This window comes from Neolamprologus brichardi, chromosome 7, assembly GCF_056152115.1.
Source record: "Neolamprologus brichardi isolate AB-2024 chromosome 7, ASM5615211v1, whole genome shotgun sequence".
Classification (NCBI taxonomy): domain Eukaryota; kingdom Metazoa; phylum Chordata; class Actinopteri; order Cichliformes; family Cichlidae; genus Neolamprologus; species Neolamprologus brichardi.
The window spans coordinates 5,083,352-5,100,473 of record NC_142110.1 but is presented as its reverse complement, the minus strand read 5'-3'; the positions used below and the strand labels follow the sequence as shown (position 1 = coordinate 5,100,473).

Genomic DNA, 17,122 nt, shown 5'->3' with positions numbered 1-17,122 from the left:
AAAGACTAATTTGAAGAGAACAAGAGAAAAGAGACATGTCTTAATAAGAATTAAGCAACATTTCAGGTTCCTACTTTCAAAAAAAAGAAGAGTATATTACAGTGAATGAAAGTAGGGGTGTCAGATGCCTTTTTGGCATCGTTTTTTAATTATCTAGAAAATTATTTGAGCTGGGTCTTTCAACTTTTTTTAGGGTAAATATCTGGTACTGTTGCTATATAAATGTTGACTCTCACAACGTGGCTCAAGATAACTTAGAAGGAAGGATGTCTTAAGCAGTGTTGGTAAAGTTACTTGAAAAAAGTAATCAGTAACTAATTACTGATTACTTCCCAAAAAAAAGTAATCCCGTTACTTTGCTGATTACTTTTTCAAAAGTAATTAATTACTTAGTTACTTAGTTACTTTTTAAAAACACGATTTACAACCTGAATAGGTGATAAAGCGATAGATCTTTCAGCCCAATTCTACTTTTTCTGCATAATCCATCATACAAAATGTAATCAAATGGAAAAGTCTCTTTTTTTTAAACTTGTTTTATCAGTTTTAATCTTTTAACTTTATGCATCAAGTAAAAATTCAATTATGTGCAACATTCTCTGACTTGAAGAAATTAGTTTAACATTTAAACCTATTTTCTGCACATTCCAGCTCATAAAATAAAATATTTTTTGTGTTTACACTCAGTCTTTCAAATAGATGCAAGTAAAACACAGCAGAAAATAAATAAAATCAAAGACTAGCGATCCTGTTGCTCTATTTTCACCTGTAAAGCAGGAGTGGGGTAGGCGGAGGTTTACCCTGGTGCAGGTGTGCCGCAGCGGTCAGTGGAAGAATCCGCGAGTTTCTCTGTGAATTTCCCATTACGTCGTTGCGCACTCGGTGCTTGCTTGGAAGTTTAGGGGTTTTTTTCGCTGTAAAAAGAAGTTTTCTTCCCACGCACAACAGACACTAATGTTTTTGTCACTTTTTATGGAATCAAACAAAAGGGTAATGGATTTACAGATAGTAAAGCTCAAACGTAGGACAACAATCCAAAAAAACAACCAAAACGTCAAAGCAGTCCCAGGTAAAACAAAAGTTGACAAATCCAAATAACTTTGGATTTTTAATACATAGTCATATTTACAGTTCTTAGCATGTTTATTATGTCACTTGTCATTAAAAAAAAAGTCACGTTCTTGATTGAAAGTAAATATCTGTACCGTGCTGCCAGTAATTATATTTTTAGAAATATCCCTTGGATTAAAGTGTATCCACATTTCAAACATGAATTTGGTAATTCCCACTACTGTTAATTTAGGGCAGCTGCAGCACAAAAATTGGGTGGTGGTCTAATAAATTTGTTAGCCACTGGTTGTACAGTATACTTTATGCACCCTCACAGCCCAGCAACAAGCTTTGTTCTGGCCAAGAAAAGAGGACGTGTGCTGAGTGTCATCTGTTGTAAGGACATCCAGCTAGCTTAGTTTAGCTTAAAGACAGGAAACAGAGGGAACCAAATAGCCTGGCAACACCCTCAACCACCCTCAGCACTTAAAAAAAATCACAGCTAAGCATATTCCATGGTTTCATTTGAAGAATAAGGAGTAATAGATAAATAAAGGAAAAACAGGGATTTTATTAGAGCTGGACAGAGCTCGCTGTTTCTTTGTTTCCAGTTCCTAAGGTGCAGGTTGCTAGCTATGGGTTTATAAAGACATGAGAGCAGTGCCAGTCTTGTTGTCCAAGTAAGAAATAGGCATGAATGTAAAACATTTCACACTGAAGTACAAAACAATTAACAGATATACATATTTTAATTGCATAAATATGTCTTTTTAGTTTTTCTCACCAGTTGTTAACGGTTGAATTTACACCAAGGTAACTACATCAGAGATTTTTTTCACCACGTGGCGACCTAAAGCACACCTTCAGGCAATATATGCACTCCCTGAGCCTTAACTAGAAACACTTGTGCAATCTAATGCAACCAAACAAAACAGCTGCACCACAAATTCTACTTTTACGAAACTTGTTTTCAGCTTCAGTTGACAATAAACACAAAAGTGGCGGCACAACTGCAATCTGAGCTGTAAAAAAAAAAAAAGATTCCCTAATATTTTGTCACTGCTGAAAATGTGGAAACCTTGAAACAGCTATTGTGTTGGATTGCACAAGTGCTATATATATAAAGTGCTTGGTGAGTGTACATGTGTGTCTGAGAACAGGAAAGGGGCATGTTATGCCTCTAAAAAACATCACCCTGTTCTTCCCCGTTTTCCTGATTGACTCACTGTCTGGTTACGGCTTTACTTCCTCTTTTACTCAGAGCACACACACACACACACACACACAGGTTCACAGGTCTTTTCCGGCTCGTCTCCTCCTCAGCCTCTTCCTTATCCCTCTGTTTCTTTGAGCACACGAGTAAGGGAGGCTGACTGGCAAGGGTGCGGTGTTTGCCAATGATGTGATGTGTTTGAACATTGCTTACCTCTAGGGGATGAGACACTGAGATGAGGTAGTGTGTTTGTGTGACAAAGAAAAAGACAAAGAGAGGCATTTGCCCCAAGAGAATACAGTGTACGTATGTTACAAAAAAACATCCAAATCCATGGGGGGCATTCATCGAGCGCCATCGGTGGGGGTTTCACTACAAAAGCAGTTTTGGTTTCATGATGTCATGGTGGAATTCCACCTTGTGCAATCAAACAACATCTCTCCTGCAAACAACACATCCCTCCTAAAGCCCCACGATTTGATCTGGTCTAGCCCAAACAACTAATGGGGAAATGAGTGAGGTGAGGAGGAGCGAAGAAGATGGAGCGAATCCTTTCAGCGCGTCCAAACACACAAACAACATGCAAAACCAGATGGCCCTTAGCCTTCAGCACAATGCTGCCTTAATGAGCGTGTCCAATAAGAGACAGGCAGAGGTAATGACATTACCACCATCTCCAGCTGAGTCCCTCTGCTTTTCTTCTCTGAGTGTGTCTCTCTTTGATTGCCATCATGGGAATTCCCCCTGACAAGACCACCGTGGCTATGCAATACACAGTAAAATCACATTTACTCACTTTCATCCTACTCGCCACGCTGGTCTGCATATTTATTACCTGGATCACAACAGATAATCCCTTTACAATATGCACCCTCTAGATGCGTATATGTGTGCGCGTTTGTTTTTCAAGGTGCCCTCAGCTCGTATTATATACGGATCTGCATCTCGGGTAACCTGCCTTGTCTACAGTCTCTTTTCTGTTCTGCTGTAGTCTGCACTTCTTTGCAGGTTTCCTGTTGCGAGTGTGCAGTGTCCTGAAATAGCTTTCAGAGCAATTCCTTTTTTCGTGGTAATTTCTCTGCTGTTTCTTTATTTATTTATTTTTCATTTATATTTTAATAGCCCTGAGCGCTCGCTTACTTTGCAGATTGTTTAGTAAAACAAATATATGGGAGGGTCAAGGCCAGACAGGCAGCTGGAAAGAATGCAAATAATGTGCATGTGGATAGAAAGTGAGCGTGTGTGTGTGTGCATTGCATAGCACTAGTTTGCCCTCAGAAATTCAGAGTTCTTCGTGGCACAGACTCAACAAGGTGCTGGAAACAGTACTTAGAGATTTCGGTCCATACTGTCATCACAACTGATGCAGATTTGTTGGCTCTACATCCATAATGCAAATCCCATTCCACCACATCCCAAAGGTGCAGGAGTTCACTGTTGAATACAGTGAACTCATTGGCATGTTCAAGAAGAAAGTTTGAGATGATTTGAGCTTTTGTGACATGGTGTGTTACGCAGGAAGGAGCCGTCAGCAGGTGTCTGCACTGTGGTCATAAAGGGGTGGCCAGTGGCCATACTCAGGTAGGCTGTGATGTTTAAATGATGCTCAGTTGGTACTAAGGAGCCCAAACTAGTCAACTGGTCAAGCAAACATCACTACTAGCCTGAACAGTTGATACAAAGCTGGGTGGGTCCGTGTTTTCATATTTACACCAAATTCTGAGCCTCCTATCCGAATGTTCAAATTCAAATTCAAATTTTATTTGTCACACACACACAACCATACACAGTATGACATGGGGGTGAAATGCTTGTAGCTGTGCAATGCCCGACCATTAAATGACAGAAAAAAGTTTTACAGTATTTACAATTTACAGGTTACTACAAAATGTACAAATTAACTTAGAAATTTACAGTAAAAAATGCGCAAATAGCAGAAAGAGATTATAAAGATTATAAATTATAGGAAATGTGTGGTGGTGCGTGTGGTGATGTGATGTGTGTGGGAGAGTCCAGTCCTACACCTGGTTCAGGGCCCGAATAGCCTGGGGGAAGAAGCTCCTCCTCATTCTCTGGCCTTAAGGGAGCGGAAGCGCTTCCCAGACCTCAACAGTGAGAAGAGTCCATTGTTGGGATGGGAGAGGTCCATCATAATCTTCCTAGCTTTGGACTTGCACCGCTTGGTGTAGATGGACAGCAGGTCAGGGAGCTCTGATTGAATGATGCGTTCGGCTGAGCGCGCCACTCTTTGCAGATCTCGTCTGTCCTGCTTGGTGCTGTTCCCAAACCAGGTGCAGATGTTTGCCGTCAGGACGCTCTCGATGGTGCAGGAGATTGTTGCCACAGAGACTGACACAGAGAGAGAACTGTTCCTCACTGGATATTTTCTCCTTTTCTGACCATTCTCTGTAAAGCTTAGCAATGGTTGTGTAGGAAAATACCACTAAAGTATACCAGCCAGCCTGGCACCAACAACCATACCGAGTTTAAAGCATAGATATTAGAGGTAACAAACAGTTGAATAGGTGTACCCAATGAAGTGGCTGGTGAGTGTACGCATTCTTTGGATGTTAGACCGATATCTTATGCATGCATTGCATGCATACATGAGATGTTTTTATACACACACACACACACACACACACATATATTTATATGAGGGCAAACCCAACTGGTTTTGTAAGTTGTGTTGATTTGTGTGGTGAAACAGAAGCTCCTCTGTTGGTCATGACAGAGACATAATGACTGCACAGTAAGCGCCAGTGATTTTAGTCTACATCACAATTATATAAATAGTTGTGAGTCAAATTGTGTTTTTCATAATATGCAGGATATCACGTTTAAACAGTACATGGCAATCCAGCACCGTTTATACTCTCTGTGACCAAAGTCAAACCACATTGCAAAGAACAATCAGAGCACTCTGGTTAGCATCTCAGGATGGGAAGTTTATGTGTAAAGCACAAACAGTGGTGCTTTTTTTGTTTTTGTTTAAATAACCACTCAAAGTAGGATATTAGTGTGAAGTAATACAGTAGAAATGGATTCCTGAAGTCTCTCGCAACTCACCGCAACTTTTTCCATCTTTGGTTTTATGATGATGTGATAGAGAGCACAGTTTGAACTCTTTTAATGCAAATCCACATCATCATCAGAGTCATGTCCACAGACCTCTTGTGGGTCATATGGAAGGATCTACTTTGTTTTGTGCATGCTTTTATTAATGTCTGCTCCTTGTCCCTGTATGTGTGCATAGATAAGTTTTTACATGCTTTATGCAGACAGCAAATAGTAGTGACAGTGAAACATTACATCTGTGAACAGTAGGTGCATTAACATGTGCTGCATATGTGTTAGCATGCATGTGTGGGTGAATGATAGCGTGCGTGTCCTCCCTCTCACAGTGGCTGATGGCTACCAGACGTATGCTGAGGGGCTGCCTGGCGCCTGGTCCAGGCCTTCTATATGGAAACAGTTTGGAAGCATTACGTCAGCAATCTACGCCACTCTTTTTTCCGCTTTTCCACTCCTTCGCATCCAAAGTGGACTCACGCACGCACATATTTTCACAGAACATGCCCGCTCTCTCTTCCTCTCCTTCTTTTTTATGGGCTTTTTCTTTTGCACACTTTAATCTTCGCCACATACTCATTAGGCTCTTTCCCTGCTCGAAAGTTACGTCAGCAAAGCATTCCGCACTTTTCCACGCGTCACTTAGGACGGCTGACTCCAAACAGCATTTCTTGCCCCCCCTTTTTTTTCCCATGGAAAACTCTTGTCCTTATATAACCCTGTAGTCTGGCAGCCTGCTCGTCCTACTATTTCTCTCTGTCTGACTCCCTCTCCCTAACCTCTCTCTCATCCCTATCCATCTCTCACGCAAGCAGGCGAAAAGTAAAGCTCTTTGGACTGGGAGGCCAGGCAGACTGTGGTAGTTCCCCTCTGGTCTATGCCAGGCCAGCAGCAGCCTTGGTACAAACATATGTGTCCAGCGTCCCTTTCTGCTGTTCCCCTCGTGCAGTCTTGAGGGCAATCATGAGCGGGCCTTCATTGCTACATGAGTTACAACTCACCACAGTGAAATGAGCTAAATAAATGAACACAGGGAGATCATTAGTTTCTTGAGCAACAGGCGTGTGTCTGTGTGTGAGGCCTGTGGTGAGGAGGAATCCCTGGTTGGCTCAGAGGCTCAGCAGGCCTCAGGTAATCCAGCCTAATGCAGTTAGTGTTGTCATGGCCACCTGTGTATTACAGCCTGCAGCGTTACAGCAAGGCAAGAGGGGGTGTCTAGACAGGCAAATCACTGGGAAAAGAAAGGCTGTGAGGACACGCTGCGCTGTCTGGAGCTTTTGATATGAATAAGAGTAAAAGTGCTTACAGAAATGGGTCGTGGTAACAATCATGCATCCACCTGGGTGATTTTCATAGGCTACAGAGACAGGTTCAATATAATTGGCATCTATAGTGGAGCTGGAGTGTGGTTGAGTGATGAGGGGCTTGCATATACGCGCACACAGCAGCAGCAGAAAGCAGACGCTCGGCCTTGATTACTCATTCAGGTGTTGTGTAACTGACTGCTGCCACCTACTGCTGGCTGCTAGTCAACCTCAGCAGCTCCACTTTTGTCCCCTGACAGGAAGGTGAGAGGCGATCAATATTTTTGTTCCACTAGTGAAGCCAGCAGCAGATTGAATCTACATCAGCCCGTCGGGCCTCAGGTTTCCCACAGTTTCTGCTTTCTGAAATGAAACGAGAATGAGAGAGGGAAAGTCTAACTTCATTTCCTCTCCATACATACCGCGCGTGTGAGCAAAGCAACTCTTCATCGCCGTAAATGAGCGTGTGTATGTATGCTCAATGTGCTGACTGAAGCAGCCGGTGCTGCTGACATCTGTCTCTGTCTTTCAGTAGAACAAACTGCAACTCTCTCTCTCTTTCACCACATCAGCCCCATCAGCACTCTGCCCTGCTCCAAACCCCATCAGCATGTCAACACACACACACAAATACACACACAGGCTAGTCAGCAGCACACAGCGTGTATCCCATATCTCAGCATCCGCACCTCTAAAAACCACATCCTGGACCACCACAGAAGAAGACAGTGCTTCAGGTGGATGTGGTTCGACTTAGTTCAGACACTGCATCATCCCTGTGAGAGCCAAAAATAAACAAAAATAGTTTCACAGACCACGGTATGCAAGACCGGTTCAGTATCCTAACTGAGCCTTTACTAACTCTACCATACTGTACCCACAGTGGCCTGCAGGTCTTTAGTTACTGTTTTTAACTGAACCTAAGCCTTTTATTGTTATTCATGCAATCCTGACTGAATCAGTAAATCTGAGCTTCAACGTGTATACACTTTGCTGACTTTTACATCAGATTTAAAATGCAGGCCTTTGTCTTTTCACACAACAATGAATGGGACCTCTTTTATGGTCAGCAGTGTTGATAACAGGGAGCTGCTTTCAAATGCTTTCAATTTGAACTTAGTGACTTTTCTTGGTTGGGTAGAAAACACATTTTTTGTTATTGTTACTAAACAATTTTATTGGTTTTGTAAATAATATTTAGATTATGACTACATTATTTTATTGAGAGAAAGAAATTGACCTACTTTTTAGAGCTAGGTTAAGAGTAAACAACAGTGTTGGGAAGGTTACTTTTAAAATGTATTCCATTACAGAATACATGTCCCAAAATGTATTCTGTAACGTATTCCGTTACGTTACTCAATGAGAGTCACGTATTCTGAATACTTTGGATTACTTAATATATTATCATGCTGTTTACAACTACATGAATGTACTATTGCTGTGATTTATTACTGTTACTGAAGGTCCGCGGCTCCGAACCGTAGAAAAGGGACCTCTGGCTAATACGGTGGGTTCTGTGTCGGGCTCGTAGCCGAAAACTAGCTTTAATAGCTTAATAGCTTACTTACAACTGGGCTCGTCAGGCACTCTTCTTGGCTGCAGTGGTTATTATTATATTTACATGCTTCCAGCTTCCGTTTTTGCTCGATGACAGCTCGTACTTTTCCTTTTTCTCCCTCCCTCGCTCACAGACACATAACGTGTATGGCAGTCCATTCTCCCTGCAGCACGGACTACACTACCTATGATGCTACATTCTTTAGAGCTATACCTGTAGCATTCTGCCTATTAGCTTAGCACAACAACAACAGGCGCTCTCTCACCCAGGAAACACGCAGAGAGAGAGCGTCACCCTGTAACCACGGCAACCGTAACGCTGCCGCCTGGAACAACAGAACGTAGCTGTCAAACAAAACCCAAACAGTCCTGACCCGCGACAATATGAAACAGGGAAGTACCGCAGTGTAATCCATTTATTTCAACAAAGTAACTGTATTCTAAATACCACCTTTTTAAACGGTAACTGTAACGGAATACAGTTACTCATATTTTGTATTTTAAATACGTAACGGCGGTACATGTATTCCGTTACTCCCCAACACTGGTAAACAACACAGTGATGACAATACTTCACATGTAGTGAGTGTTTTCTGTTGATTACAGCTTTGGAATTTGGAGCAAAAATCCCAAAATTTTGAGTGTAAACACTGATGCACCTAATTAGACCCGTTGCTTGGGGAGGACGGCTTTAACAATCACAGAGACACGATGACTTGTATGTTGCTAAGACAAAGGCGGAATCTCTCACTCTGTGGACTGCTTGCTGCTGACACTCAGTATTTGTGGCTGCTGCTCTGTTATCATTTCTCCTCTCTCTGCCCATGACCTCAGAGCCACATGCAAGTTATTTCTGTTGACTTGCTTCTGGCTGAAAATGACTTCATGTCTGATTTGCTAGAAACAGAAAGGGGGAAGGGGGGCTGCATCGCTGTGGTCATGGAAAATTTACTGCATTAAAACAGCATGATTTGACTGCTCCGAAGACGAGTCGCTCTGGGTTTAACGAACCGGAGGCGAAACTGTGCAGCAAGTGCAGCTTTTTCTTTTTGAAAATCCCAAATTGGTTTCAGAGTCTTGGGTCAAACAGTCTCCTGATTTCACTGCTGTCCTCTTTTAGAATCACAACAGCATGAATTTAGTCTGAGAGAGTCACATCCACCTTCTGCTTCTCCACCCCCTCCACCTCCGTCCATCTTTAAAGCATCGGCACACTGGAGCCAGGTAGGTCTGCAGACATGAGTAATGTGGCTAAGACTGACTCACGCACTAAGACATCAGCCGTCAGTGTGGAGCCAGCAATGACACAAGCACTACAGCAAACACACACACACACACATCATATACTGAAAAGACACACAGGCAGACAGACTTGGCGGTGCCGACGTTTTGAAACCCAGTCATGCAAACAGCCATTATCATCACCTTATGTTATGTGATCATTATTGAGAAACTGAAAATTAATCCATCGGTGATATGAGATCAGCCTGCTAACAGTAAACATGTCTAACACAACCACACACACACTTGCATGCACACCGTATCCAACTAAGAGGATGTTTACCTATTTCAACATAAATATTTCTGCAGTTCTACTATTAAAGGTTCGCAAACAAATTACCCTGAGGTTACATAAGTCTGATTTAAAAAGAGTCCAAAACAAACTGAGTTTAACTTGGTTTCATTTGAGTTTCTTTTAGATTCAAGAATGAATCAAGCGTCTTTTTGCAATCAAGCACCTCCGATCAAAACATACTTTTAGTTCTTTAGAAAAATAGCAAAATAGTGTTCTAATGAAGCTAAAACACTGATCTGCATACACCTCATTGCATCTATTAAGCATTTATTATTCATGCAAGAGTAATGTGAGGTGTCTCCGTTTTAATGCCTCCTAATGGCTTTTTGAGTTACTGCTGCCAGCTATGAATAAATCATATCAGTCATGGCGCAGCTTCACTCACCCTGCAGCGCTGAGCTGATCTATAGGTATGCGTGCTTGTGTGCGCGAGCTTTCGCAATAATCTTATTTTTGATCCAAAAAAGGCTTTAAAGTTTTTGAAAAAGAAAGAGGCCCAAGTCCAAGCCCGGTTGTTTAAGTCTGCCAGTAAAAATAGCCATGTTTTGAAGAGTCAGGACTGTGTGATCATTACAACATGCTGCGATCGGGATACAAATGTATGGAGCTACAGCAGGTGTACAACTTGAAAGGAAGGCAACAGCACAATGCAGCCACCACAACAGATCTTTTTCATGATCAGAAGTACTTGGGTCACCCTAATAGTTAATAGTTAAACCTGTGTTTCCTTATTTTTTGTATGTAACTAGGTGTTTTGTAATACATTGCAAGGTGTAATATATAATCTACTACCTGTGTTTAATATGCAAGTTATAATAAACCACAAACAAGATCACAGGTTTATTTTAAAACTGACCAAAACAAACTCAGCAAAGATTGTGTTTAAAGTAGGATTGATCTTGGATTGTATTACGTTGAATTGCTGCTGTTTTTATTGCATTCGCTGACTGTATGTCTAAGATTAGGGATGACGCACTAGGTACGGGTGCAGATCTCTTTCATCCACCGTACTGGCGGGGGTGCTGTGCAATGGGAACATATCGACCCCCTGGCTGACTCTGTATCGACGAGTGGATGGATTTCAGGAAATGACCTTGGCTAACTCAGACGAGCACCTGACAGAGCCCGGCTCATTTTCCCACAGAGCACATCTCTGGCTGTGTGTCTGAAGTCGAGCTGCAGGTCATACCCTTGAAAGAAGTAAACATGGTTCACTGAACACCTGAGGTCACTGCAGACTGAGGTTCATTCACAGTGGTATGCTGAAGTATTGTCGTGAATTTCACAATGGCAGTGTGTTATAAACGTGGTTTATGTTTCTGTTCATTTTGCATTAAAGGAGATGGTGCACATTAGTTAACATTAACTCCTGGTTAAATTGTGTAACTGTGCAAGATTTAGCAGTACAGGCTAACTTTCAGCAGCATGTTGCTGGCAGGCTGGCCTTTGTATATGACTAATAAATAGCGCGTGCATGGAGTCATGTGAAAAAGAAATGTTTTTCACTGTGTTTCCTCAATGACACAGCAGCTTATAGAATCACATTTAGCAGTAATAACTTAGAGTAATTGTTTTCTTTATGACTTTATCAGGCTCTCATATCTTTATGGAGGAAGTTGGGCCCATTCTGCTTTACAATGTTGCTTCAGTCCACTGACATTTGTGGGCATTTGTTTGTGCGTAGCTCTCTTAAGTTCCACAGCATTTTAGTCAGTCTTAGGTCTGGACATCAGCTGGACATTGCAGCATCTTGATTCTTTTCTTCGTCAGTCATTCTGTTGTGAATTTGCTGCTGTGCTTGGGATTGTTGTCCTGTTGCATGACCCCATTTGAAACATGCTTTACCTCTCAGATGAATGGCCTCACTTTGCCATACAGAGGAGTTTATGGTCGACTCAAGGTGCGTGCAAGGTGCCCAAGTCCCGTGGCTGGGACACAAAGTCACATGCACACCATTACAAAAGGGTACACAAGTAGGGAAAACACTAGTTTACACAACTTGAGATTATGACATGTTTGATTATTCAGTAACCAGTGTTTTGGATTTAGAAAAGGATTTAAGAGTTGTTGATATTCCAGGTAAGCGCTGCTCGATAAGCAAAGCCTGATGACCAAAAGCTATTTTCTTAAAAGGTATTTTACAGTTCCCTCTAGAAAACACTCTTTATATGTGTGGGTGTTTTTTTATGAACTGAAGAAGAAGAGGAGGGGGCATACTGTAAAGAATATCTGCAAATGTTTCCCCAGTTCAAAAAACTGTTTTTGGCAAAAATATCGCTTAAAATGTGACGTTAAAAAAATCGAATGTCTCTTCTGCTGCATTGCACAGATTAAGTATTAATCTTTTTTTTTGTGCCTGTCCCGTTTTGTTGTTTAGCCATCAGAATTATTATCTGAAGGCAAAGAAAGATGCCCAACAGATTTATTTTACCAAGTGGATCATCACAGCCTTACCATATTGGTCCAATTATTATTTATTTGTTTTATTTCCAGTAGTTACAGATGGGACAGACATGACTGGGGAATAGGAAAGAAAGAAAGAAAGAAAGAAAGAAAGAAAGAAAGAAAGAAAGAAAGAAAGCGGAGGAATAAAAAGAGGGGAGGGGAAGAGGGGAAGAAAAAAAATCAGCTGGATCACCTGTTGAGAAAAAATAAGAGAAAACAAGCAAGAAAGAGAGCAACATAATAAACATAACATAATAAAGCCATAGCCCCGTCCCCCAGGTCATGAAGCACACATGAAGGAGATCCAGGCCTCAGACATCCAGAGGCCCCAGAGTGTGAGAGCTCAAGGAGAACCATTGGAGGAGCAACCTCTTGGGAAGAGCTTAGGAGAGCCCCAGTGAACTTCAATTAATTAATTAAAACAGGCTGGATGTGAAGCAGATACACCAAACATTGAGAACAGATATTTTGACTACACAAGCATTTCCCTATGAATTTCCCTATAAAAGTGCACGCATGATATCATTTGTTCAGTTTATAATAATTAGCATGAGATCCCAGTACTTTCTCAACAGTTAACTGAAGGCAAACTGGATTTTGTGTCTTATTCTGCAAACAATGACACAATATTTTGGAAAATTCATAGGATAATCCAGAGTTTTGGAAGCTTTTATAAGGAATTTTCCGGCGTGACAGAAGTATTGTGTATAAATTAAGAAATTAAGCTTTGAAAAGGCAAGTCTGGTGCATGTTTAAAAGAGACTTCCTCTCTGTGTCGTGCTTGTGCTTTGTGTTGCTAACAATCCCAGACCCTGGATCAGCTGATTCCAAACTGTAGTATCAACAAGCATCCCACACCTCCCTCGTGTGGCCTTCAATGGAATTACACGAGTTTTCAGCTTTTTGTCAATCAATACAGAAACCCCGCCCCACACTGAATCGATTGGTTGCCAGCTGGACGCTGGAGCGTCAACGAACCAATCGTGTGGATCTGCCTGCTGTTAACAGGGCTCCTGTTCTGAATGCCCTCTCCGTCGCCTGTTTGATACTGTTATTTATAGACGCCCGAGGATGCATAGTGGAGCATGACAGAGGAAGGGAAGGAATAGGAAGCAAAGGGAGGCTGATACAGACGGAGGAGGATGAGGAGGGGGGAGTTAAGGGCTGATGACGGCTATACGTCTTGCTCTAATGATGTCTGAGATAGGAAGCAGTAGGGCTGCAGTCCTTTTTACAGAGCAAAGTACATATTGATCTGATTTTTTTTCCAAAATGCATCTGTCTGATCGATGCTTTTCTTTAAGAGGGAAATGGTGGGGAAAGAATGAGAACAAACTGACTAAAGGAAAGCTAGTGAAGGGGAAAGTCTGGTGCATGGTGAATTATAATGAAATATATATCCTGTTATAAGACAAGCAGGTTTAAAATGGCAATAAACTGCAACTGTGCAAAACAAAACTGCTCGGTAAATAACAATTACTGTTATTCTAATTAAATATATTTGACCCAATTCTTTGAAACTGGAATAAAAATAAATAAAATGAGTTTTCCAAATAATTTAAAAACAGAGAACAGGAGTTATTATTCATCTATGATTTTTTTTAGACTTCAGGTCTTCACATTAGAGTGCTAACAACTGAAATGTCACTAGACATAAAACACAGTTTCTCCTGTGGGAGGACAATCTGTTTCAGAGAGCTAACAGAGCTTTATAGCTAAGACCATAGCCAGTGATACACTGCTCATTACTGTAGCTGCCTGGCTGGACAGGTTCACAGTAAGGGGTCAGCATGTATTCCTATTGAGATGTATGGCCTCTGGCAGCATTTATAGGAAGAAGCTCTTCTTATGTGTGTTATAACAATAAAACAGTACGGACAGAAAGATTTCCCCATAGACTTTTCTGAGTTATCTAATGCTGGATAAATATCTGACTACAGATAAATGAAAAGACTGATTCTTGTAAAAGAATAAAGCACCTAAACCTAGGTTTAAACATTCAGGTATGATAACACCAACGAATATCATTATTGGTTGTAATAATACCCAACCTACTTTTGTTGACCTGCTGGCAGCTGCATGCTTGGTAATCCAGTTTCATGACAAAGGATCTTCATTTCCAAGCTGGGTTATTTCATCTTAAACCTGCTTGACCAAAAATTCTATGTTCCAAAGTTTGGATATGGATGCATAGTTATATTTATATAGAAATATTTAAATATATTTTGTGTAACAAATACTTTTGAAGGTATTTACAAATGGTTGTCTCACAATAACTGAGAACTTAATTTTGATCTAATTATATTTTTTGTACGTAAGTATAGCAATTTTCCTTTTAAAGAGGTGCATATATTTAACTTAATTATTTTCTCACTTATAATTAGAGTACCATGTGGAAAGCCCACAATTTTGTTCTGTGATATTTTTTTTAATTGTTTGGCTTGTCATCTTTGCTCAATCCAGAATTAAAGTTGAATAAATGAAAAAACAAAATCGGAAATGGTTGAGCAGAAGGCCCACGCTGACTTGATATGAATCATCCAACTGGGAGTCACTAACCTAGAATAAGATGGCAAGTGTCTTGACTTTGTGTTATAACGCCCAAGCCCGCTAAGCTCCACGTCCACGGGACGGTAATCGTTCCATTAGCGCGTGAACGTGTTTGGTGTTGGATTTGTCTTCGTAGCGTGATCACGCCAAACCAACCGGTTTTACCCCCATTATTTTTAATCCGCCAACTACATATCCCATTGCATCTGCGCTCACACGCATTTTACGCACAAGAGACAGAGTGGGTCGGGTCTGTGTTTACTTCCGGACTCCGATTTAGACTCCGTTCAGAAAGCAGCAGCTCCAGTGAAGGTTCAGGCTGGCAGCGCAGTGGCCATACAAGGCTTCATGACAGAGGTTACCGGTCTGACCAGCGACATCCCCGTGGTCAAGTCTAACGCGGCGCTACTGAACACTGGACACACCGCGACGCAAGACAGACTCGAACTGCCGCTCTCCTCTCCTCATCTTGCCTTCGTGCTCAAAGTCACTCAATGCTTCAATCCCGCTACCAGCTAACAGACTGATCCGACAGTGTTCCTGCCGCTTCATGATCCGAGCTAACTGGGGGATCAAAACAAGAACAATCGCTTGAAGTTCAAGCGGCGTTTGCGTTTGACCGGCCGGGATCCATCGACTGGGAGAGACGCGGGCCCCGTGGGGAAAGAGCAACAGGACTCGGGGGACCAGTCAGCTAGTGTAGCGAGGGTGGTGGCTGGATAAACTAGGGGGTTGCCTCCAGCTCCTGGTGGATTTATCCCCTGCCAGCTAACATTAGCTAAGCTAGCCACAAACAGCACCATGGATTGGTTAATGGGGTGAGTACAGACAGCTAACTTGCATAGCTATAGCATCCTCTCTTATATGACAGGTCAGCTGCGCAGTCTTTCTGATGCTGCCTGCAAATTCACTTCTCTGCAGCTGATACCACTGGAGTCGGCGTTATGCAGGTGCACTGTCGTGTTCAACAGTGTTAAATTCTCGCTTTAATCTGTGTGTAAACGGTTGGCGTGTTGCTTAGCTTAGCTTCGCTCCGACGAGGCTAGCAAAGCTGGCAACGGTTAACCGGCCTCATGATAGCGTTACCCAGGGCCAGGTGGTATTTTTCGGCATCTCTTCGGGCCACAGATTACTAGCCAAGGATGGCAGCTCCCGGAGTAGGTCGTGATAATATTGCTATACATGGCAGTTTACTGGACGGTGACCTCATCGCTGAGGTGATGGACTTTAGGTTAGCGGCTTGTCAGCGCTGCTAACGCGGCTATGAGCGGTTTCCCTTATTTCCCAGCGCAAGGTGCGCTGGTCGCTTTGACGGAGGGGAACCGCTGCTAGCAGTCGTGCTAACTTATCTAATGTGCAACCTTTGAGGCACAGCAGAGGTTCTGGTGTCAGAGAGAAAGCTCACCGATGGAGAATGTGTGTGCACCGCGCACATCTTGAAGCACAGCGTGTATGTTTTTGTCAGCGAAGTGAAGCGCGCACGGATTTCTAGGGCTTTTGTGTAGTTTTCTGCCTTGATGTAGCGGTTGACACCTGACAGAGGTTGGTGATGCTGTGTAAGCTGCGTTATTTTTAGCTCGAGGCTGCACAAGTCATGAGTTTTGAGTGAAAGCTCGTGATAAGGACTGCATTTACCAGCCTCGGTGACGATACCTGCTATACAACCAAAGTTCAAAGCCACGATCGGTGTGCTCGGGCTTAACATTTGAAATCAGTGGAAGCGACGGAGTAACTTTCCAAACCCTGACAGCCCAGAGCATTGTTGTAGACTTCAGATTTGCTATGCAAACTCTTAAGACACTGGATTGTCTGGTCTCGTTTGTCTCCAATCAAAGTAGGGCGTCAAGGTGCGTTTGCAAGTTGAAATCCAAACCTGAAATGTGAAATAAAAACTCGAGGTGTCATCATATACACAAATGGCTCGGACTTAAACATTGATCAGGTTATTGTTTTTGCTTACAGTTTATCATCGTTGGCTTGCTGCAGCACTTTAAAAGCACATCAGGGATGAGGAAGGGTGGAGGCCCGTTGTTAGGGGAGTTTCTACATGTCTGCTCAGTTTTTTCTGGTAGATAACAATGCTGTGAGTCTGTTCCCTGAGCTCAATGTAGGCTGACTGTTAGCTCTGTAAAGATAGTTAACTTGTTGTCTGCTCATAAGTCATAATCTCAGGCTTTATCAATTGTGCCCACGCACGCTTTCCAGTAACTTAAAAAACAACAACAAAGAAAACCGGGTTGCTTGTTAGACATCACGCGGTATTGGTAAATAACACATTTGCTCCTGAGCGGCCTGTTTGATATTTTATGTAGGTTTTCCATGCAGGGTCTGCTTTGCATAAAGAGCATTTGA

At 42.2% G+C, this 17,122-nt stretch overlaps 1 protein-coding gene across 1 annotated transcript in view; it reads left to right on the top strand.

The window, feature by feature from the left end:
• The first annotated feature begins 15,035 nt into the window (after positions 1-15,035).
• The window catches only part of mob2a (MOB kinase activator 2a), a 61,287-nt gene continuing 59,200 nt past the window's right edge, over positions 15,036-17,122 (top strand). Inside the window, exon 1 of the mRNA XM_087842921.1 lies at positions 15,036-15,588. Within this exon, the coding sequence (XP_087699047.1) occupies positions 15,572-15,588 (17 nt within the window). The 5' untranslated portion in view covers positions 15,036-15,571. The remainder of the gene's footprint in view (positions 15,589-17,122) is intronic.